Source organism: Drosophila arizonae, chromosome 2 (genome assembly GCF_054131065.1).
Source record: "Drosophila arizonae isolate 15081-1271.41 chromosome 2, UAZ_ARI_1.0, whole genome shotgun sequence".
NCBI classification, from domain to species: Eukaryota; Metazoa; Arthropoda; class Insecta; order Diptera; family Drosophilidae; genus Drosophila; species Drosophila arizonae.
The window spans coordinates 21,183,508-21,207,549 of NC_142922.1; the positions used below are offsets into that span (position 1 = coordinate 21,183,508).

The 24,042-nt window shown below is 41.5% G+C and overlaps 3 protein-coding genes and 1 long non-coding RNA gene across 4 annotated transcripts; 2 read left to right on the forward strand and 2 right to left on the reverse strand.

The window, feature by feature from the left end:
- Positions 1-693: 693 nt before the first annotated feature.
- Positions 694-2,864, reverse strand: LOC108613395 (uncharacterized). The gene is made up of 2 exons (XM_018006864.2): positions 2,102-2,864; positions 694-1,535 (listed from the first exon to the last, which is right to left on the reverse strand). The coding sequence occupies exons 1-2, from the start codon at positions 2,826-2,828 to the stop codon at positions 1,159-1,161; spliced, it is 1,104 nt and encodes a 367-aa protein (XP_017862353.1). The 5' UTR covers positions 2,829-2,864; the 3' UTR covers positions 694-1,158.
- Positions 2,865-5,707: 2,843 nt separating this feature from the next.
- Positions 5,708-6,523, forward strand: LOC108609162 (uncharacterized). Its single transcript, XM_018000876.2, has 2 exons — positions 5,708-5,858; positions 5,961-6,523. The coding sequence occupies exons 1-2, from the start codon at positions 5,853-5,855 to the stop codon at positions 6,456-6,458; spliced, it is 504 nt and encodes a 167-aa protein (XP_017856365.1). The 5' UTR covers positions 5,708-5,852; the 3' UTR covers positions 6,459-6,523.
- A 1,274-nt stretch (positions 6,524-7,797) lies between these two features.
- Positions 7,798-12,273, reverse strand: Osi12 (DUF1676 domain-containing protein Osi12). Its single transcript, XM_018001822.2, has 2 exons — positions 11,606-12,273; positions 7,798-8,973 (listed from the first exon to the last, which is right to left on the reverse strand). The coding sequence occupies exons 1-2, from the start codon at positions 12,078-12,080 to the stop codon at positions 8,573-8,575; spliced, it is 876 nt and encodes a 291-aa protein (XP_017857311.1). The 5' UTR covers positions 12,081-12,273; the 3' UTR covers positions 7,798-8,572.
- Positions 12,274-21,387: 9,114 nt separating this feature from the next.
- LOC149270563 (uncharacterized) lies at positions 21,388-23,413 on the forward strand. Its single transcript, XR_016271259.1, has 3 exons — positions 21,388-22,079; positions 22,166-22,695; positions 22,820-23,413. It is a non-coding gene; the product is annotated as an uncharacterized LOC149270563 (long non-coding RNA).
- The last annotated feature ends 629 nt before the right edge of the window (positions 23,414-24,042 follow it).

Here is a 24,042-nt window from a genome sequence, read left to right on the forward strand (position 1 = left end):
GGGAAATATTCCTATGATGAACTGCATTTTAATTGGCTTAATTAATATACGTTTTGCTTTAAAAATCAAATTTAAGTTCAGAAATAAAACAAAGTTTGTTGACAACATTTCGTTGGCAAACGGAACTAATTGTTGTTCAACTTTGGCTGTCGAAATGCTTCTGCGTGTGTGTGAGCGAGGGTGTGAGGGATGTCATGGTGCCTGCTAACGGTTGTTTTCGGGCCCGCAACACGCATACCAAATTGCTCCCAACTAATGCCAAATGCCAAACGCCAAACGCCTCGCTGTCGTCACATATCATGACCAGACTTTGGCAATGCCCTGGGCTTTTAGCGTCACTTGAGTGTTAATGCGATTTTCGGGCATCCGGTTGGCGTTGCCGTCGTTGTTGTTGTTGTTGTTGCTGTAGCTGTCAGAAACACCCTAACAAAGTTGGGGTATGATTCACTTGATCGGTACTGGAATAACTTTAATTATCTATAATCTATAATAAATGAAGAAATAACATTAAAAATTGTTTGTAATGAAATCAAAATTGTGGACATACAAAATTTGATAACTAAATCAAATTATAAAATAAATACAAAATTAATAAACATTATATTTCCTAAATCAGTTTATTGTTTTCTTAATTAATAAATGCAACTGACAAATGCAAAACATTTCAATAGAAAGTTTAAATGGAGGTAAAATTAAATTACAGCATCTATGAGCAGCAATATAGTAAATTTATAATAATTATTTGGAATACTACGATTACAGCTGACAACTATGTTTTCTGTTTGTGAAATGTATTATAATTAAAATAAATATTAAATTACTTAAACAACAATTCGAAATCAAAAGGCAGCCAAAGTGCGCTGGGTCTGATGCTAAGCTGGCGACTGTAAATACCCTACTGCACCTACACCTGAATATCTGAAGTTTGAGCTTGGGTGAGCGTATACGAATTTCGCATACCCAATAAAGTTGGCTCATCAACAGCCCAGCTAATAAATTACTTAATTCGACAGTCGACAGTCGACATTCGACGTTCGGCATTTTATCAATTTAATCAATTTAATCTACCGTCGTTAGCTATTGAGCTCGCCTCCCATTAAGTGGAGCTCTAGTTTTGAGGTGTTAACCTATATCCGAAATCAATCGCCGCCGCTGAACTCAAATTTTCTTCAAGACAATCGCTTTGCTGGAATGGCCAACACCTGCCGACGACTTGAGGCTCATCACGGCCGTGAACAGGGCGAAGAAGAAGCCGGCCAGGCCCGTGGTGCCCACCAGCAGCGTCAGCCCTCCAATCAGCACCGGTATCAGGGTCAGAAACTTTAACTTGTACGCAATGAGCAGTGGCAGCAGTAGTTTCTGAATTTTCTTCTTCAGTTTTTTCAGCTTGCGGCCCTGAATGCTGCCAGCCAGCTGGCTGCCACGGACTTGAATTTCCTTTGATGTTGTTGTAGCTGTTTCTAGTTGTTCCTCTTCTTCTTCCTCTTCTGTTGCTGCGTCTATGCTCCGCCCAACCAATTTAGTTGACAGGATATCTGCAAGGAGAGGCAGCTCGAGCTTTTAGTTAATTAAGTGACTAGACCTTTGAGCGTCCAAGCGCAACAACAGAGTCATGGACACCGTTCATCAGCGACCAAAAAATAATAATAATAATAATAATGTATTATAGTGGGATGTAACGAGCTGCTGGGCACTCGCTCAAATTTTAATAAAAGTTTGAAGGGAGATAACTTTGTGAAAGGACTTGAAAATATTTATATATTTTTAAATATTTTACAATGGCTTTTTTCTATGAAATTTCGTAATCAATATATACAACAGTTTAATCTCCTTCTATTGTTAAATTTTGTTAGCCTTAATGCTATGATCAAAATAATATCGATTAGCCTTTTGAATGTATTTATTACACATTTTATGTGCTTCAGCTCTTTATTGTCTATTGTTGAAGATATAGGCTCACAACTTTGGCCTCTGTCTGGCCCAGGAATAATGGAGTTTGTTGTTCAGATATATCAATCCACAGCCAGTCAGACAGATCGCAACACACTCGTTCAATTTGCTGAGCGAGCATTGATACAATATTATTAAAAATCAAGCTTACTTGTCTCCAACGACCTCAGTTCCTGATTTAGCTCGTGTCCCTCGTCCCAGTCCTCTTTATCCTCCCCGCTGATGAGATCTCGCACAGTGTCACAAAAGGTGCGCACCCTGCGCACGGCTCGCTCAAATGTTGTCAAATAGTTGTTTATAAGCTGAGCCGTTGCTGAGGTGGGCTTAGCCAGAACATCAAGGACCTCATCAGCGGCGTTTGTGTAGGTGTTTGTCACGCGGTTCTTGGCTTCGCGTGCTTCCGGCTCGATATGTCCCCTCTGCACGTCCGGCACATCCTCGCCGTTCGGCAATTGATGGAGAGAGGGGCTCAGGGCCCACACGTAGCGTGGAGCCGCCGCATTGAGATTGGGTCGCACCTGTTTGTAATTTCCGCTGGGAGCATCGTTTGCGGCAGCAGTCGCAACCGTTTGATAGCGATGATTGTAGGCGTAGTAATTGACAGGAAGTTGCCCTTGTGGCTGCTGCTGTTGTTGTTGTTGTTCTTGTTGCTGCTGCTGTTGTCGCATGGCTGTTGCCGCCGTTGCCTGCAGTATCAGCCAATTGTTGTGGCCCGTCAATGGCTGCCAGGCGTTGAGCTTTACTTGTAGCTGCTGATGCGGCTCATTGTTTGTTAAGCCGGAAGCAACGCCATTAAAGCGAGCATCCATGCCGGCCTCGGTCTGTGCGAGTGCCACATAAACGGTTAACACATATACCTGCCACACTTGCTGCCACATAGTTTTAGGTGTCGAGAGCACGAACCACACCGCACGCTGCTTAGAATCGAACTGAGTGCCAAGATGTAGTTCAATTCTTTGAGGCTCTCGAAAATGTTTACGACTGTTTTAGTTGAGCGATTTTAATGGCCTTTCGCCGAAAGTGGCCGGCACTAAATGCTGGGCCCCAGCTTGGCTGTAAATGCAACCAAGTTGACTTTTACTATGCCACTAAGCGTGGCTGCCAAGCGTGGCTTACCACACACTCTCACACACACACACACACACACATATACACACACCTGCCACACGTCTAATTATGCGGTTAGCAGGCGGATTCGATACTCAAAATTGCAAAAGTTTTCAATTGTCGAGCTCACACACACACACACGTCTCCAATGAAGCATTAATTCTTAATTAAAATATATGTATATGTATATAATACACAAAAATATCTGGTGGGACTATTTACAGCTCTTGTTTTCACTTTTGCTGCCTGGTTGCGTGTTGCAAGCCCTCTCGATGCCAACTGCCGTCTGCCGCTGATATTATGATTCTATATAAGACCCAGTGCAAGTCCGAGCTCAGCTGGGAAAGTGTGGCCAATGCAATCATTCAGCCCAAGCACTTTGAGGCAACGTGCAATGCTAATTGCCAGCGCTGAACTTGCAACTTGCAACACAATTGCCTGCCTGCCGGCCTGCTAATTGGCGCCTGTCTAAGCTACAAACTGTCGCTGTCAGCGAGTGCCGCCGATTTAAGTTGCAGCATGCCACAGCTGCGCCTAAATGTCTTCAAATGCCGCCTGTCTGCAGTTGCATGCGCTTTTAGGCGCCTCGCTTGGCGCTGTTGCATGTGAGTAAAAGTGTTGCCAGCTTTTAAGCTTCTTTTCCGCACTTGTTGCCGTGGCCTGTTGCATACTTTTGAGGTGGGCCCCCACTCTCGACTGTAATTGGATTCGGTCCACAGCATGTGCTTCGCATGCCACAGGATTCGGATTCTCTAAGGAGCCCCTGCCCACCTCCACCCGCTGCTGTTTCGACTTGCAACAGCTGCTGCTGCTGTTGCTTAAATTGGTTACGTGCTTCATCATGCGAAAGTTGTGATTGCTGAACTTTTTTATTTTATTTAAGCGATAGTTTTTCAAGCTGAGATACATATCTGAGCGAGCTGGCTCAATCGAGTATTCATAGCAGCAATCGCAGAATGGGAACCGAAAGGGAATTTATACAACTATTACACGCATGTATATGATAGGGCCCAGTGGGTGCCATAAATTGCAGATGTTTGACATGATGTGAAATACGCTGAATTGGCAATGGATTTCTTATGGCTAAACTGAGGCCAAAATTCGACCGTTTTATAGCTTATTTAGCTATACAAGAGTATCAGAGCTAAAGCACAGCTTTATTTCGGTGATGTATCTCTTCATCAAAATATAGCTGTGCTTTAGCTGATTGGCTAGCATAATAATTCTACATTCAGTTGGAAAATTAACCTTGATTAAGTCTAAGAAATATTTTGAAATGTGTAAGAGCTGATGTGAGCCAAGTGTTTGCCTTTGTATTCTTGAGTAAAATATGAGATGATTTAATTAGCAATCTTTATGTTCAATGAGAAATCAATGATAGCACAGAGCATTTGTTGAGGTCGCTCTACAACATGTCAATTTTTGTATGTTTAGCGTTATTATTTTTGATTAGCAATCAGTCAACGAATATATATGACCTCGAGCTTGAAATATTTAGAAGCTAAAACATGTATAACATGTATATGTCAAGATGACTTCTGCTGTAATGGCCTAGAAATATATTTATAATTACTTCTTATTATGTATTATTAGTTATTTCTTATGCTTCAGCTGCTGCATTTGATGGAGGGGATGTACCTTTAAAATATGTAAATTTATATATTACTTATGGTCTTTCTAAGCAAATAATTTATTATTTCTAACTCTATGCGCTTGAAATGTGAAATCTTTTGTCTAATTATTTAAAAAGAGTCTTTTGTGTGTGCGATTCACTCATTGATAAATTTAGCTCTTTGGTGGGACAGCAAGCGAGTATTATGCAGTCGTTGTCATCTTAGCTCTTCAGATAAGCAAAGCTTCAATTCATCTATTTATCAAGAGCTGCTTAAAACTAAAACTAGAATTGATTATTCTCAAATTAGGTAATTAGATTATTAATTAATGGACCCCGCTCAGCAACAAATGCTATTCCTTATGCAAGTCAAGAGCAGCTTGTGTTAACTCCATCGGCCATCTGCCTTTACTTTCCTCGTCATATTTCATTGTCAAGGCGAGCGGCATGGCCAGATGCAATCATGCATGATGCCCGCTGGAATCATTTAAGGCTTTAATGTGTTTATTTAATTTTTATGGCCGCAGTCTCATTAAATGTTTGCCAGTGTGTGTGTGTGTGAGCTTCAGAGTGTTATAAACTGGTCACATCTACCTACACTCACCTGGCGTGGTGCTGGTTGAACAACAATTTGACTGTTTGACTAGCGTTCATTAAAGTCATAAATTAATTTAGCTCAACATGCAGATGCACAACAACAATGAGCAGCATAAACCAGTGAATATTAGTTGATTTTTTTATATTTTTTTATTGTTAGTTTGCCAACCGAATTAATTGGATTGAGAGCAGAGTGTACAAAGTATGCAGTCGATTGTTATTGAACCGAATCTGATTTGATAACTTATGTTGTATCTTTTAGTTCCAAATGAGATGCTAATTAATTCGAGCAGAACTAGTTTAAGATCCACACTTCCTAAGCGGTTACTAATGCAAATAATAAATAAATATACTTTCGGAGCCACAGCCACAGACCTTTCCAGAGGCCATCTCTCTCGCACACACGCAGACTCATGCCCGGCTGGCCAAATTGTGGCTGTGCTGTCTTCTCTTTGTTGGTGTTGTTCTTGGCCAGGCTAAGTCGGTTTGATGCGCAGACAGCTGGGAGGCGTCTGCTCATAAATTGAAAGCGCTTTGCTTAATTCGAATTAGTTTTTCGCCTGCTTTGACAGAGTTCGGTGCGCTATGAAAGTGAGTTAACCAGCTGCCAGGATTCAAGGACTCAACTCCTTTCACACATTGCGAGCACAGTCACTAAGTATCCCTCTCTCTCTCTCTCTCTCGTTTGTTCAGCTGTTTGTGTGTCTCCTCGTGGTGGTCGCCACATTGGCAACAGCTCAAGCTGGACTCCTTGGCCTCCTAGGCAAGGGCGGCGGCGGCTACGGTGGTGGCGGCTATGGCGGTGGCTATAGCGGCGGCTATGGAGGCGGCTATGGCGGCGGCTATGGCGGCGGCTACGGCGGCGGCTATGGCAGCGGCGGTGGCGTCCAGGTCATCAAGGTGATCAACAGTGGAGCTGGCGGCTACGGTGGCGGCTATGGTGGCGGCTACGGTGGAGGCTACGGCGGTGGTTACTCCGGCGGCTATGGTGGCGGATACGGTGGCGGTTATGGCGGCGGCTATGGCGGTGGTCATGGCGGTCTGGTCCAGGTCTACAAGGTCATCACAACCACCGGCGGCGGCTACGGCGGTGGCTACGGCGGCGGTTATGGTGGCGGCTATGGCGGCGGTTATGGCGGCGGCTATGGCGGCGGCTATGGTGGCTCCTCCGGCTGGTGGAAGAAGAAGTAAACGCCCGACTAACTGTAGAGTAAGGAGAACGTAAAATAAAAACTGAAAAAAAAAAAAAACAAAAATTATTGTTTGCCAAATTTTTAAATTACGACTGCAGCTGAGTTATCCTGTATAAATTCAGGATCAGATATCTTTAATCAGTGACTGTGCGTGAAAATCCGATCCGAAGAGCCAACGGGGATTTACAGAGGGATTTTGTTAAGAATTCATATAAAGTCTGGAATATTCTGCCATTAATTTTAGTTCAAGGTTACTAAACCGGTTTGATCGCGGAACTGTTATTTCTTAAACACTATTTTAATGATTTAAAAAGTTTCCCAAAAAATCGTTTAAACAAATAAAAATGTAAATTAGTTGCGTGCAACAAAAAGAAACCGCTTTCAAAATCAGAATTTAATCGTTTCTAAAACACTTTAAAAGTCTCTAAACGGCATAAGCTCTTACAATACTCTGTTCGACACGCCCACCAAAATACGTAAATCAGTTCTTATAATTTGCATAACATAAAATGGTCTTTCATTTGGAGTACGGGCGTCATTTGGCAGATGCGGAGGGACAAACCTGTATATCTGAAAACCAGAATAGATTATCAGTTAAGAGCTTAACTCATCTTCGATTAATCAAGCTTAATTTATGCCGCTGATAATTATGTAAGGGTTACAGCTCAACATTTAACAAGCGATGCACAGAAGCATGAGCATTGAGCATTTGTCTGTTTCTTTTCATTTAATTCTTTGGAAACTTGAAATCGGTTTGTCGAGCTGCGGGCTTGACATTGAACTTGAGTGAATTCTGTAGGGGATTTTTCCATAAATTAATTAGCTGTTTCTGTCGCCTTTCTAATCGGACAAGCGTTAAAGATATTTTTGCCGAGTCATTTCATAATTAGCCGCAGTCGCTGGCAAGCGCATATTTATCCGACTATATAAAAGATTCCGGTTATTTATTTTCGCATTGCATGCATTTGTCCTCTGGAATTCCCTGCAGGAGCAATAAACTTCAGTGCCGGCCTCAGCTGGCGCAGTCGTTCGTGAAATCATCTAGAGGTTCAAGGCATGGGCAGAGGCAGAGTGTGTGGGCGCTGCTCGAGTGGGCGGGCAGACGGCGTATGGAGACACAGGATACGCAGGATACGCGCTGGCAGTCAGCACAAAGGTTGTCAAGGACACTGAGCAGCTTGGCATATGGCGACCGGATGGCAGGAAGTGTATACGTGTTCTCTGCGTGCAGCTACATCAGCATACGGCTGAGGACGTGAGGCCGCAGCTGCTGAACTTTAACATGACCTTGCGACAGATAATGCCTAGACACTTTAATAAATTGAACCAAGACAGCGTTTCTAAACGTAAATCTTTTATTTATATAAATATTTATATGTATAATTTGTAATTGTATTTGTATTTGTGCTTGTATTCTTTCTTTTTTTTTTTTTTTTGTTACTTTTGTGTTTCTTGAAAAACTTTGCTGCTTACATGCGAGACACGTCTAGAGTTAAGAAATAAATAGTGTTAATAAATTATTACACTAGACTACAGTTAAATGAATTAAGCTTAAAGCTAATCGAAAAATGCGCGCGTGAAAAAATGAGCTGGAAACGAGAGCAGAAGCCGAGCAGAATGAATGAAAGAAGATAAAGTGAGTGAGTGAATGAATAATTGAAAAATAACAGGAACTGGGAGTGCAGTTAGCTGGCCAAGAGAGTCGGAGTCGAGATAGAGAGATAAAGTTCAGACAGACGTTGCACTTGAATAGCTGTAAACGGGCATAGAATGGAAGCGGAACTGGGTGCGTATTACGCAAATCGATTTGTGTATTATGCAAATGCCAATGATTAAGTTAGCTTCACGTTACAGATACATTTGCAGCCATGTATCCGCAGGTGCAACTGCGCATTTGACCGTTGCTCGCCGTGCTGAGGTGTGCGAAAAGAAAAAGTGAGCCGAAGAAAGCAGTTGATGAAAATCTAATTACAATTTGCCAGCCCTGTCTCGTCTCAGTTTGTCAGCCCCCCGTAGATTTATCTACAAGATAAATGCAGTCGAGGGAGCTATGAACTTTGTGTGTGTGAATATGTTTCGCTCTATGTCTGTATATATGTGTGTGTGTGTCGTCTATGACTTGACCAGCGCTGGCTGCGTTCCCAGTGGCTGCTGCTGCTGCTGCTGCTGCTGAAGGGCCGCCTGTTGCCTGCTGTGCGCACGATATGCCATCTCCTGCGCCTCGGTCAAGGAACGTCTGTCCCAGCCGCCGCCGCCACCGCCACCGCCGCCCGAGGACCAGCCGCCGCCGCCACCGCCGCCCGAGGACCAGCCGGAACTGCCGCCCGACGATTTGCCAGCCATCAGTTTCTTCAGCCCAATGATGCCGGCCAGGAGCAGAGCAATCTTGGAGATAATCAACGCCTTGCCCGCCAGTATATAAAGCGCGCCCATGGCAATCGGCAGCATGCCCATCAGCTTGGTGGCCATCATCATGGCCATCATCATGCCCATCTTCTTCATCTTTCCGCGGCCTGCAACGAGCACAATAAAATACATTTAGCAGTTGAGCTTAAAGACATAATTGTAGGCATATATGTTGAGTGTGACTGGAAATCACTCTTAGCATGAATTCCCACACGCTTTCCACATAATTCCTGCAGCTGTAAACAATGACTTTGTTCAGCTTGATGCTTGGCCTTAATGTCAAGGGAGCGTTCCTAGCTCAGGAGAAAGTTCCCCAGCCACGAAGGCAGCGCATACAACTATATATGCAATGTTTATAAATATGTTTTGTTATATATGTATATTTGATAAAGCTTTGTTGCTCGTATGACTTTCGTTTAGTTGCAGTTGCTTGCATTACTTTTGCATCAGGGACATTTTTGGCGATTTCACTTGCTCAGGTGAAAATCCAAAGGGGGGTGCGATCTGCGATCTGTGCAAATGCAACCGAAATCGAAGTCAATAACAAGATGCGATTGCAATTAACTGCGAATGGCAGTTGGGAAAGTGTTGGCCATGTTGAGCAACTGAATATCTTGATCTCGATCAATAATATGAAAGTAAAAAGAGGAAAAATATCATCCATGCATCGTGAAAGTAAGTAAGTTCGCTTTTCATTACGAGAAAATATTTGCGGGCTGCGCTGCTGTCGCTGCGAATGCTTTAAGTGCTTCTGTCAAATTTGTAATTGATGCAAAGCGCACTCGCCTGCCAGCCAGCCAGCCAGCCCACTAGAAGCCGCAAACACCAAGCGGGCCAAGTGAAACGTGGCCGACACTTTCATTGGGCTGCGCATTCGACATGGTCATGACATCTCAAAGCCCGCCACAAACTGCGTGGCGTGTCATAACGTGTCGTGCCGTGTTTTCGTGTGTTTGCAAAGAGGCCGTATTTAAATGTACTTCAACTCCAAATGAGTCTTAACTTTCGGCGGTTCTTTCTATTTTTCTTTTTGCTGGAGTCCATTAAAGACCAAGTGTATTGCCCTGAGTTATAACTGTCTTGTTATTGTTGAAACGCTTTTCTTTGCGCTTTTAAAGCTGTTGAGTGAAAACTTGTATGGAAATTGTTTGGTTGGGGATATAAAGATTTTTTTTATTGATAATTGAAGTGCTTGGTAAGCCTCAATCAGAGCACATTGAGAAAGTTTTAAAAAGCTCTTCCCAATTATTTAATAATAATTTGAAAAATCTTAAAAGGTTCCGAATTGCTTAGTTTAAGTTTTCTACAACTGAAGTTGCTAGATTTCTACAGAAATGAGTTTGAAATTATTAGCAGTGATATGTATTATATAATATTATTTATGTATGCCATATATTGAATATGACATATGAAATATATAACCTATTGATAATCTTAAGCTAAATATGAGATTACCCATTAAGATATAATTCATATTTAACAGGTTTATAGTCTAAGCATGTTATTGATAGGCTGCCTACCCTAACTTAATATTCTAAATTATTCTGCACGGCTTTCAATTTGCATAACTTAGTTGTAGCATAACAGTTTTGTGGAATGAAAAAATCAAAAGCAGATTTAAAAATATTAACATACACTTATTAACATACTAGCATAACTAATTTTACATTTGAGAGGATTAGGAAACTGATTTGTAATAATTGAGAAACATGAAAAACATTTGACTTTGAAATATTCTCGTATTTGAAAATATAAAAAAATCTAGAATTATTATATATTTATTTTTAAATGTTTTTTATTTTAAATTTCTTGATAATTATTATCAAGATTTTGTCGTTTCTTTTTTTGCTGAACTGTAAAATTGTTTAAATTTATTCTTAGCTAAATTACTTCCATATATTCCACCAAATTAAATTCTTCTATTTTAATTTTTGTTTGTATTGTATACACAAACTGAAACTGGTTTCTGATTTCAGTCTATTACAACTGAATTCCTCTAATGAAAAATATTTATATCAATCTTCCACTATCCACAATTAACTAAGACCGTTAGCTAGCTGTTTAGTCTGGACTTTATATCTCTTTCAGCCCTGTGTTTACAATTACGAATTGAAGTTTTTCCCAAAAACTCTCTACAAATGAAAGCACTACATAAACTCTGTTTCCAGGTCTCTCAACAGCATTTACGTTCCTGCATGCGTTTATCTGTCTGCTCATGTTTATGTTTATTTGTGCGGGCTAACACGAAACTCTGGCATGACAATTTTTGTTGTTTTTTTGCTGTCATTGTTGTTGTTAAGGTTTATGGGTCAATGTAAGTTTTTCGAACGAGTTTTGACTACTGTGCATGTGTGTGTGTGTAGGCTTGAAAACAATTGCACATCTTCCCATAGACTAGAATTTTCCACGCTGCGCTCTTAGCATACAATGCAAGCGCGCGGCAGTTGTTAACCCACTTCCTGGCTGCCAATGTCATTGTCAGCTATTCAATTAAGCCTGGTCTGTATGTGCACAGCATATATAGACACGTATAAGTATATATTTATAATGTGATATGTGTTGCCAACAACGCCTGGCTCTAATAACCGTCAATTACGAGCGGAGCTCTGGCAAAATTATGTCACTGTCACGCGCAATGGTTAAATGCATGAAGCGATTAACATAACTGCAATTACAGACAACTTGCGTGTATGTGTGTGTGTGTGTGTGTGTGTGGGGTGTGTTATGTGGCATGCTTACCTTCCTCGAGTCCGCGTCCAATCTCATCGGAAGTCAATTTGGGGAAGCTGACCTGCAGCGAGTGCCCGTTGAAGAAGTAGCTCAAGCGTTCAATCAGCATATTCGTCAGCTTCGCATCCCGATCGCTGCCGGAGCGGGCCAGCGAGGACTCCAGTTCGTTGTCGCTGTAGGCGGGTGGGCGTGGCGCCGTCTCGAGGCGCACCAGCTTGATGCCATCGGCCACATTGATGGCATCGATGGGCGCAATGCGATCGATAAACGATATGGCCTTCTTCTTCAGGCATGGCACAAAGCCGCTCTCGGCCCGATTGCATTCATCATAGACCCGGAGCAGAGTGCGTGCGCCCGCATTGTGGCTGCTGCTGGCGGGTAGATTGCTTAGCTGCTCGGTGGCCGCATCGCAGCCGCTGCTGCTGAGGCTGATGGCCAGGCACAGGCCGAGCAGGAGCACTAAATGCTTTTGCCTGAATGTCATTTTCACGCACACTCACTGCTGCACTAGACACACGCGTCTTAGCTAACACACACACGCACACAGAAACACGCACGCACGCACACACACGCGTCTGGACTAATCCTGGCTGGGTATGTGATATCGTTGGCTTTGCCTTGGAGCGCGTCTTGCTTGCACTGCCAGCTGGTTTCAATCAAACTGATGGCCAGCCTTGGCGCGCCTATTCTTATATAGACCTCGAGCTCGGCTCGAGCTTGACTTAATCGCAATTTGATTTTCTTCGTGCTGCAGTTGTTCAAGTTCGAGTTGGAGTTGGAGTCGGAGTTGGAGTCGAGACTTCGTGTCTCTAGTTGCCGTTGCTGTTGCCGTTGCTGTTGGGTAGTTGCTGCCTCTAATGATCATTGCGCTGCCAGCAGCAACAGCAACAGCAGCAACAGCGGCAACATCAGCGGCAACAACAACCGCAACGACTCTGGACGTGTTTTTTTTTTTTCTTTCTTTTTGCCAGCCGCTTTCGTTGTTTATGGCCAAATATATTAGTTGAATTTGTTGCCTGGGTAGGTGTTTAGCTTTTTGACCATTTTCAACTGGCTGCCGTTTTGGTCAACATTGTCGCTGCGGCTGCTGCTGCTGCAGTTGTTGCTCTTGTCGACACTTTAATTTCAATTTGGCATTTGCCAATTTTCGCCTCGCATTTCTATTGCCATAAAGAAAGTATTTATTAACCACTAAACGCTCGCAATTTGCAGCTCAATTTTATTATGCAAATTTCACACAAAGGAGGCAACAACAACAACATCAACAGCAACACCAATAGCAACTCTATTTAGCATCCGATCAACACCCAGCCTATATCTAGCTGATGGCCAATGCAATCGAGGGCTTTCAGCTATCATGATATGCATCTATTAGAGCCAGGCCAGGCCATTGACTTGCGGCTGCTGCTGTTGCCGCTGCCGCTGCCGTTGCTGTTGCCACAAAAGACAAATTGTTGGCCCTGCCTCTGTTGGCTGTGTTTTATGCATGAGCCAGCATCCGCTGAGTTTCTCATAGAACGTGCCACATGAAGTCGCACTGGCAAACAGGCAGCCAGCCAGGCAAAAGGAAAGCTGCCGCATAATTGTGGCTTTGAGCCAACGTTAGCAACAAATATTTTCCCCAAAAAGACCAGCGGAAATACTTTGTATGTGTTTGCGTGTGTATGTGTGTGTGTGTGTGAGTGTGTGTCTCTTTATCTTCTGGTATTCTTGTCCAGTGCTTTCGCCCAGCTCCAGTCAGCTCCAGTATTGGGCACTTTATGTGGCAGGTGCTGCGACCACAAAGGGATTTGCTCGCATGCCACTCAACCTGGCTGCCCAGCCTCCGCTCATTTCTCATTTCGGATTCCGGCCCCGAAGCTTCGCTCGACTCATTTTCAACTAATAAAGTCGCAAATTTAGGCCCCGCAGCGGCACCTGTACAGGTCCCACAGTCCAATGACTGTCGTGTGCGCCGGCTACTTGTTGCCCACAGAAGGCACTGCAGATCGGATATATACGAGTCCAAGATTTCCCTCTTGTTGTTTTTGCCGTCGCTTTCTGGGCCACTAATTTTTGATTTTGGCTGCCGCAATTTCCACTTTACTTTCACTAATGCCCACCAAATGGCCCACCAGGGGCCAGGGGCTCGGGGCCCAGGGCTTGGGATAGGGCAAGGCCTTCGATTTGCATGGATCGCTGGATGTTATTATATTTGGTTTGTTTGATAGCATTACGAGTACTTTTCAATGCTGATGAGCAGTGGTGAATGGCGCTCATTTCAAGTACTCACATTGCTGTGCTGTCCTTAAGTAAGTAGGTTCACTGACCGCTTCAGCCCGGCTGCATAATATTGCCATGGAGAGAGTTGGACGGACCCTCAAGTTGGCTAAGACCGCCATTCAAAGAGACGAGCATTTCATTATGTCCATACAAAAAATATGAACAAAAACTTTAAGCCGCGCAGACAGTTCTCATTTGTTTTTGTGTGTTTTTAATGCCCAGCTAGGGTATAGCGCTGCTGAGGTAAAGGTGAACGACCAAAACTTTAAATATATTGTAGTAGTGAGGTAGAGGGTAAGTTATACTAGAGCTTTATACGAACTATTCTTTTAGATATTAAATTATTAAATTGTGTATTCTCTTATATACTATTTTTCTCGTTTCGAGTACCAACGAAAGAATAATAAATATAAATTGAGACACATTTAGATCTGATTGCAGTGAAGTCTATAACGAAACATAATTGCTTCCAATAATTTTACAGGGTATCTAATGCTATACTATATTTATGTTTGTACCCTTTTTAAAGGGTATCTGCTTATCAAAACAGGGTATACTCTTCTCGTACGTAACAATATAACGCATATTCTATGTCGAGTTGTTCCAATGTTTAATGATAATAATTCTATATAATACATATACCAACCAGGGCATCTGATGTCAGTCAAACAAGGAAAAATAATATTAAATTTCATATACCTGCAGTGAATATGCATTACTCTTCTACTAAATCTGGCAAAGGTATACCTCTTAGTCAATATTTCATATTTATTACAGGATATCTTTTACTATTTTGCAGCAATGAAACTCGCATTAGAGTATTCTCTCTCTTTCGATCCATCGTAACTGTTTAGTAAAGCTTTTACTAACTTTTCCCAGGGCATCTCACAGTCAATCAATTCGCATCATCTCGTCCGTCCGCTGCTCTTTCTCACTTTGACAGCTCCGCATAAGCATTACATCTGTTATGCACAAATTTCATGCCTGACATCTAATAAGCTCGCTCGTCGCCACGAGTTATGCGCCTCAACCCAACTCATGGATAATGCAGACCCGTCGAAGCCGTCAAGCTGTCCATTGCGTTGCCCACACTAGGGCCGACGAGTCCACAACAATCACACTGTAACAGATCTATTCTTGTGCGGGTGCAGCTGCCTGGTTAAACACAAGCGCATCTGTGGAGATATGTTTCTCTATATGTTTCTTGGACGACTTCAGTGCACGCGAGCCCGAAGCTAAATTGTCTGAATGAGTGCCAGCGGCAAGGCCAAGCAGTGCCGCGGCAGACATTACACTCTCTATTGGCCGCGTCGCGTCGTTAGCCGGGCCAACCGCCAACCACTAGCCGCAGAGCATAATCCGGCATCTGGCTGTGACACGCCTTGCACTTTTCTCTCAAGAGCCATGAGATTTTTCACTGTTTCTGTGAGCCATTTTGCGGTCGAGACCAAAACAAAATAAAATACAAAGTAAAAAAAAAAAAACAAAACAAAAACAGAAATAAAAATAAAAATAAAATAAATAACGGCTCTGCTCGAATTTGAGATATCACTTAAACTCTTATTTAATAGATAGACATATGTATATATTAAAGAGTTTTTGATTCAGATTCTCTTATCACATCAAATATATACACATAGCGAACATTTTAGATCAGATCGAGTGCATCTATGTGGACTATAAGAGAGGTTCTAGTACTAGAAAAAATATGTTTCAAAGGTATGTTTCAAAGGTATGTTATGGTTATATGGCATGGCATAGTTGTTATGAGATAAACGATAGATAGTCTCTGTCCAATATAAATATGGAGTAGCCAGCTGAGTTCGTCTAATGTGGACAGCACTGTTTATCGATATTCTCATTCTCATTTCAGGCATGACTTTTACCTACATATTCAGCTGTGTCTATCAGAAATAAGGTCTTAAGCTCAGCTAACCGATAAATGATATAAAAATAAACATAGTTATCGTTGATCTACACATTTGACCCATATTTTTATCGCCTGTTACATGAGCCCACCCTTAATCATCATATCCCAATAAACTCTCAATATTTACAATATCTACAGGGTATGGCAAATAAAGCATCAGCAGTGGCAACAGCGGCAAACGCCATAAAAACAATTTCATTGTGGCTACATTAAAAACAAACCAGAATTGCGTTTTAATAAACAGCAGACAACGTGACAGCTACAACAACAACAACAACAACAGCATACAGTAAAGGCAGCAACAACAATTTGAGCATCCACAGTGCATTTTATGTTGTTGTTGTTGTCATTTTATGTGTGTGAAGTTTTTCATTTCTTTCCATGCGGAGAAAGTAAATAATTTGTTCTTAATTCTTGCCATAAACTTTGGGGCGCTAACAAGTGCCAAAGCGAGAAGTCGCTGACGGGTTAAAGTTCAGTTTGACTTTCAGTTTTAGAACTTAAGCCCTACATAAATATATATATATATACACACACACACACACACACAGAGAAACATTGTGTATGTGTTTTCTTATATTTAACTTTCTATTTCATGCGGGCGTTCATTCAAGCGACCCAAGTGCAATAAAAATTGCAATTTTCACAAACCGAGTCAAAACAAAAGAAAGTGAAAATGTATGTGTGCCTGTGAGTGTGTGTGTGTGTGTGTGTGTGTGTATGTGCTTATGTATGTTTGTATGTGTGTGGGCTTTCTTATACTTGTTGTTTAATTTAGACGCTCTCAGGGTCTTAATAACTTTGCCGACAGACTTTCAAGCATATCCGCCGATAAAGATCGGATACAGCTGCTTAGACAGTCAGAAACATGCGCCCATCGAGTGTATATTAGATTCGGTGTTCGCTTTCATCATTTGCTGTTTTCTTGATGACTCTTTGCAACTAATCAAAGACCAAATCTCACACTAATTAGCCTTTAGAGGCGATCAGCGATGCTGACAACTTTCTGCTTCAGCGGATGTGTCAGCAGCCATACGTGTCAGCAGCCGAAGAGGGAGATGGCGATGGAGTGAATGGGGATAAGCCTGAAATGAGCTTCAGCCTGGACAGGCGTCGCTCGATGGGGATGCAGCACTCGACACTCGGCACGAGGCAATTTTCATTTAATCTCCACACAATTTATTTAAACGCTTGGCCAATTTGAAGCCTCAAGTAAAAACAAAGCAAGTTTAAAGACAGCTTAGAGCTTGCGAAGATGTAATACACTTGCAGACAAAACGTGAGTCAAAATGATGTGGGAATTTGCTAAAAGTATTTCGAGCAGAGTTTATACGAAATATTAGAAATGCTTTTGTATACAAGTTTTTCGCAGAATTTTCCATTATATAGCACATATAAAGGTATGTACAGGTATTACAACTTTGGCATATGAAGGACTTGATCTTTTGCAGTTCATATGGCAAGTGCAGCTCATCAATCAGTTTGTACATAACTAGGCCGATGAAGCTGTTGGTGAAATTAGATAAAATCAATCAAAAAAGTTTTTTAGCGTAGAAAATTATATAAAAAAGTTTTAGCCCAGACTTGCCTGAATCTATAAATTTGTTTAGCTAGGGGTAGCTATTGATTTATTAAATGAATATGTATCAGATAAAATATATTAAGTTTCATTTCCATTATATTTTTCAATATATGTCGAATTTCATTTAAATAAAATGTAATATATTTTGTTTTATTTCCTTTTTATTTTCGAATTTATATCAAATTTCGCGAGTGCATACTTATACCCGCCCAGAGAGAGTATATAGATGAAAAGCTTTTGAGCATTTTTCATAGCTGGCCACGCGCAAGTGTCTAGTGTCAAAGTAAATTTATTTTTATTATTGCATCAATTAATTATAATGCGTTGCTTTTGCTTTCTTTGGTGAAAATTGGACAGATGTACATTTCGACATCTGCTGCTCTCCCTCTCGTTGACTCTCACTCTCTCGCTCTCGCTCTCGCTCTCTCTGTCGACCTATTTGTTTGTGCAGATGGGTACTTTGAGCTGTGTGCGTGCCTTGTCATTAGATTCTCAAGCATCGCATTTACAACATAAAGAGTGTGTAATGGTCGAGCAACCTTTGTTCGGCATGGCATCTCTTTCTCTAATTAAAGCGATTAAATCGCAGAAAGCCACAATTAAAATTCATGCACATTTGACCCAAGTCAGTGAAAAGGAGAAGCACAAGAGGCAGAAGAAGACGGCAGTGTATAGGGCTGAAAGGGTGAGAGCGCGAAACGCAGACAATAATATATCGCAAATGTTTGCATTCAGCAACTGGAAAAGTCATTATCAGGTATCCAATGTAAAAGCTCTTGAGCTTTGCTTGTAAGCATGAACGCACACACATACATACACGCACACCCAGTAACACACTCACACAAATGCACGCATCTAAACGTACAGTATTTACTCTTCAACAAAGGAAAATCTGTGACGCCTTTGGCATTTGCAACTGTTTAGCTTAAGTCGATCAGCTTTTGCGTCTTGCCGCATATTGACATGTACAAGCTCAGCCGCAGCTCGAAAGTCTCCACAGACTTGCCACATTGTGGCGCTGTGGCTAGAGAGCAATGCATGCAGCTACAATGTCGCGGCCAAGGCAACTTGATGATGCTTTGCCAAAAGGTCGCAGCAGCTCTTCCTTGGCCAGTTTCACTTAGCCGCAGATGCTTTCACTTTTGTCTGCTCGTTTGTGTTTGTGATTTTTTTTTTTTTTTTTTTCTATTTTGGGGCCGTGTCACGTTCGCCTTTGCATCAATTTATCATCAACGGTTGGCTGTGCAGCCGGTCCATTGAACCCGCACAGTGCTGAGGGCTTGCGCAGATCTCTTTTTTAAAGGGTTAAAGCTTCTGTCATTTGTCAAGGTGACCAAATTGCGACCACGGCGGGACACAGCCGAAAATCATATTTAAATTCCACAATATTTGCCCAAATTCTTTAGGATTTGTGCAAACAATCGCGTCTATGCGGCAGGACCTTTTGTCTGCCTCCTCGCTGAGTGCTGCACAACTGTAATAAAAAATTGTTTACAGTCCTTGTTGTTGGCCCTGTAAGCTTAACGATGCTAAGAAGGGTAAATGGGGCTTAATTTTTGCGGTGTGTTCCAGAGAGAGTTGGAGCTGCTGCACTCATAATGGTTGTGCTTTACATATTTATGCAGGAATGTTTATTCGAAGCATTGAACTCTTTGAAAGAGAAAGAGATATTATTTCTTCCTTTATACCTTGATCCCTCAGCCCGAATATAGTTAAAGTGGTAAGAACAGAGCATATCGAAGTCGGGCAGTCACTCTTACTTTTCGTAGTTATTGCGGCTGCTGTTGTCTGCAGCCGTATCATGGCAGTCTGACAAGAGGCCTGCGGCCCTGAGAGCGAGAGCGAGCCTGGCTCTGCTCTGTTGAATAGCGACGAATGTCAAGGCCTCAAATTCATTTATAATGTGAAATTTAATGCACCGCACTCGTCTTATATTTTGTGTGACGCCTTTGCGATTTCGGCAAACGAAAACATTCAACGGGGCTCCGGCTCTGATTGATGAGCGCTGCTCGGAGCTCGGCCAACGTCTCGCATTTGGCAGCAAACGACTGCAGCGGCCATGTTCACATTGATTGGCATTTAACATTGAACTTTGCATGTCGTTTGACTTGGCGCTAAGCAAATGATGTGCTGCCATCGAAATTTCACTGCAAATACTTTGGGGGAAACTCGAATGCGAATGTGCATATAAGGTAATCAAGCGAGAGCTTTATTTATGAATTACTCTAATGTGGCGTAACGCAAGGCGAGGACAAAAACAACAGACGCGGCTATGAGCTATGCGCTGTGTTGGCTAGAAAGCCCCCAGCTGTGCACACGCAATTTATTTCCGAGAAGCTCAAACGCCAAGCCCGCACTGAGGGTGGAAAACTGCGGCTGTGCGTATGTGTGTGTATGTGTATGTGTGTGTGCAAATGCGCAGGGGAAAAATTTGAATTTTACTGCCAGAATTTGTTAAATAAAACACAAGCAAAATGATTTGTAACGTGCTGGCAGCGCATGCAAATCTACACAAAATATTTACATTAAATTGACTTGAATTGAAAGAAAATTGCCTGAGAAAACCAACAATAGCAGCATCAGCAACATCAACATCAACATCAGCATCAGCAACAAATGTGGTTGACAGCACGGCGAGGCGTATAATAAATTCATCAGCGCAGCAGAGTTCGTCAGGCCAGAGTCACGGAGTCCGGCTTTCCACGGCGGGGTCAAAGTGAAACGTAATTGGCCAGCAGCGCTTAATTTTTGATTAACCATCGCAGCCAGGCAACCATCGGGCCAGGCCAGCACCTGAAGCAACAGCAATTGCGCTGCCTACCTGTAGTATTTTTCGAGTGGGGGCGCCTTCGATGTCAACACAAAGTGAAAGTGAAAACTCCGCCAAAAATGAAAAAAAAAAAAAAGCAGCAAAGCAACAAGCAAAACAACGAAGGCTTTTCCTTTTATGCAATTGCCTGGGACCCACGCTTGGCGTTTTCCCAGAGCGCCACGACTCGTTCTGGTTTGGTTTTTAGTTTACTTGCCGGGCCTGCCACAAAACAAAGGCCAAATAAATCGATGGTAAAAGTTTCGTGCTGATCTTGGCAAGTTCGTTGCCTCACTCTTTTGTTCCTAAGCGCCGCAATTGGCATTGAATGCGGCGCAGGCTGCTAAGCGTTTTGTTTGCTCTGCTGTTAACACAAATGGCAATTACAGCAAATTGGCGATTTCTGCCACTGCTGCCACTGCCACGGCTGCTGTTGCTGTTGCTGTTGCTCTTGCATTAAATTAGCTCTGCTTTTTGGGCTATTTGCAGTGGATGAGCTGCAGCTTCCACTGCGAAAGTTGCATTGCGCTTGCGTGTGAGCTCCACGTGAATTACCATAAATTATCGCCAGCGGATTATGCGGTCTGGCTTCCCATACAAGCCCAAGCACATGCTCGACTCTGCTCAGCTGTGCATGTCCAAAATGTAGAACAAGACAGAGTGCATCTTGTCTCGCTGGCAGCATCAAAATTTTCAACTTTCACGCTGCTTGCACCTGTGCTGCATAGCTATATATATATATATGTATACACACACACATATATACATATAATTACTTATGTATACGAGATAATATACACCTGACAGCTCATTGCTTGGCATTTCTTTGAAATTATAATTAATTTAATAAAAAACCCAAATTATCCAGAAGCCAGCTGCAGCGCTTCAGGTATGCAGCTGACAAAGGCTGCCTGATATGTCATTTCAATGCGCAACCTGAAAGCATGCTATAGTCTTTTTTACAACTGGCCATTGCAATGGATTGCGGGGATTAATATATACATATGTATAAATAAATGGCGACTATAAAGGAGCATGGAAAATATATTTTTATAGTGACAGCGTTTTAAAATTCTGTTTGAAAAAAAAATGTTTACAATCAATATTGATTGTTCCTTTGTTCCTAGCACGCATGGATGTGAAGTGCTGGGCAAAAACAACACGATTTTCTACTCAATAAGGATTTTAAAGTTTTCAGTGGCTATTATATCTATATATATAAAAGAAAGTTGTGTAAAAGTGAAGACTGCTTATAACTTGATTTGGGCTGAACCAATTTTCATGGTTTTTGATTTGTTGGATTTGTCTCCGCAACGAGTTTAGTATAGGGTCTTAAAAATACTAAAAAAATTTGCCGAATACTTGAAAAACGCGGTTTTTTCCCCAAATGTTCAAATTTTTTTTTATACCCAGTAGGCTTGGTAACAGTGACAGTTTTGACAATAGTGTAGAAGTAAATAAACAAATGTAGTCAGTCAGTCTACGGTCTCCTGACCTCGAGCAGACCTGACTATTCAAAAAAAAAAAAAAAAAAAAAAAAAAAAAAAAAAAAAAAAAATTCAAATCAAAAGGAAAAATATCAAAAATCTGCAAAAAATCAAAAGATTAAAACCTGACTGTTCAAAAAATAAATAAAAAATTAAAAATTCGAAATTAAAAAAAAAAAGGTAATTATTAAAAAGTGTATTTTTGGCTTTTTATATTTTCGGACTTTTAAACTTTATAAATATTTCAAATCAAAAATCTGCAAAAATTAAAAAAAAAATCAAAAGATTAAAACCTAACAATCAAAAATAAATAAAAAATTCAAAATTCAAAATTCGAAATTAAAAAAAAAAAAGTTAATTATAAGAATTGTATTTTTGGACTTTTACAAAAGCTAAATATCTCGAAAGTTCAGGTATTTGTTTGTCTCAAACATAAATTTGTGTAAATTATTTATATTTATATTTCTCGATTGTTTTATATGGTTTTGTGCGAGGGCAGTATTACTATTAATAAAAATGCCGCGTCCTAGAAGATCTAATCTTTCCCGGCGGACCCATAATGCAATTAGGCAACGGAATAGCGCGAGTCAATTATCTGATGAAGAGCGAGAAATCGCCCGAGAAAGGCTCCGCGTTAGTACCCAGGGAAGAAGGGCCTTAATTCGTGCTTCTCAAAGAGAGGCAGCCCGTGAAATGGCAATAAGAAATGGTTCAAGGATTGATTTGAATCGAGCAGCGTTTCGATATGATTGCACCATTGATTACAGCTTGAATCGTTTAGTTTGCATTGGTCCAATGGACGTTGTTTGCTAGCATTGTGGCGCATTGAAGTTTGCTGGTGAAACGCCCGGTTTGTGCTGCCTTAGTGGTAAAGTGACATTGCCATTAGCGGTCACCATAGCCATTGCGTTCCCTGCTTTATGGCGAAACACTAGAATCACGACATTTTCTAGCGAACACTCAAAAATAAAATGCCTGTTTCCAAATGACATAATTTGGGGCGGAAAATATTGGAGACGGATATTTAAGGTAATTTACGTTAAAAATTTTATTTTCTATGACTGCCAAAAAAAAATTTTGAATAATGTAGTTTGTTAGATTTCTGTAAATAGTGTTTGTAAATATAACTATAACTATGGCTTTGAATTTAAAGATTCAAGGCCAGATTTGCCATCGCATTGGATCATTGCAACCTATTGAAGATGCACAGCAAAAATTCTTGCAAATATACTTCATGGTCAATATGGAAGAACAACTTGACCGGCGTCAAGAAATGAACACAGCTATGAAAAGAGCAATTCTCCATGATTTGCATGCTTAGAAATTTAAACCAACCAAAACTGTGCAATGGAACGCGTTTGGTGATAAGAAAACTGATGAGCAATGTGATTCACGCGTTGATACTCAAAGGAAAATTTAAAGATGAGGAAGTTCTTATTCCTAGGATTCCGATGAGCTCAACAGATATGCCCTTTGAATTTAAACGAATTCAATTCCCGCTTCGTCTTGCCTTCGCCATGACGATCAACAAGTCACAGGGCCAATCTTTGACTATTTGTGGCCTCAATCTAGAAAATGCGTGTTTTTCTCATGGTCAATTGTACGTGGCATGCTCACGTGTTGGCAAACGATCCGCATTATTTGTTCTTGCACCCGACCAAAAAACGAAGAATGTCGTTTACAACAAGGTGCTTGAATGAAAATCCGATTAATAAATTTATCAGTGTATCCCAGCCTGAACAACATAGCTTTCAACAATTTTTTACCTAGAAATAATATAGAGGGCAATGCAACGTTTGCCGGGCCAGCTAGTATCACATAAAATTTAATAAAAATCAAATGTTGTTACTACTGTCAAAGCAACCCGCGCAAAATAGAAATTCTCTTGTGTTGCCCCATGGCTTGTCATAGAATAATTGCCATAAATGATCAAACCGATTCGTTCCGAGTTCTATAGCCCCGCACTTTCATTAACTTTCCTATTGGCGGCGACAATTTTCCAGCAATTCCGTTGGCAAGACTGCAATTTGCCCGCAAATTGAGTCAATTTCGTTTTCTATGCAGCATGGCTAATATCTGTGCCAAAATCTTTGCGTGTCCAAATAAAAGACAAGCGCCAACAAGAAAGGCTGCTGGATGTATATATTCCATATATAAAAACTCTTTTGTTTTAATGTCTGTATGTTTGGGGGCAGCCGATGAAAGTGGGCGTCAGAGCGAATGTATCATTAAGCGCAGCGGCGATGATAAAAACAAAGCGAAAAAAAAAAAAACCGATTGAAATAATTACAAAGACTTGCTAATTACCACAATGAGCAATGAAAATGCCTGGCTGGCTGGCTGCCTGCCTGCCTGGATGCCTGGCTGGCGGTTTTA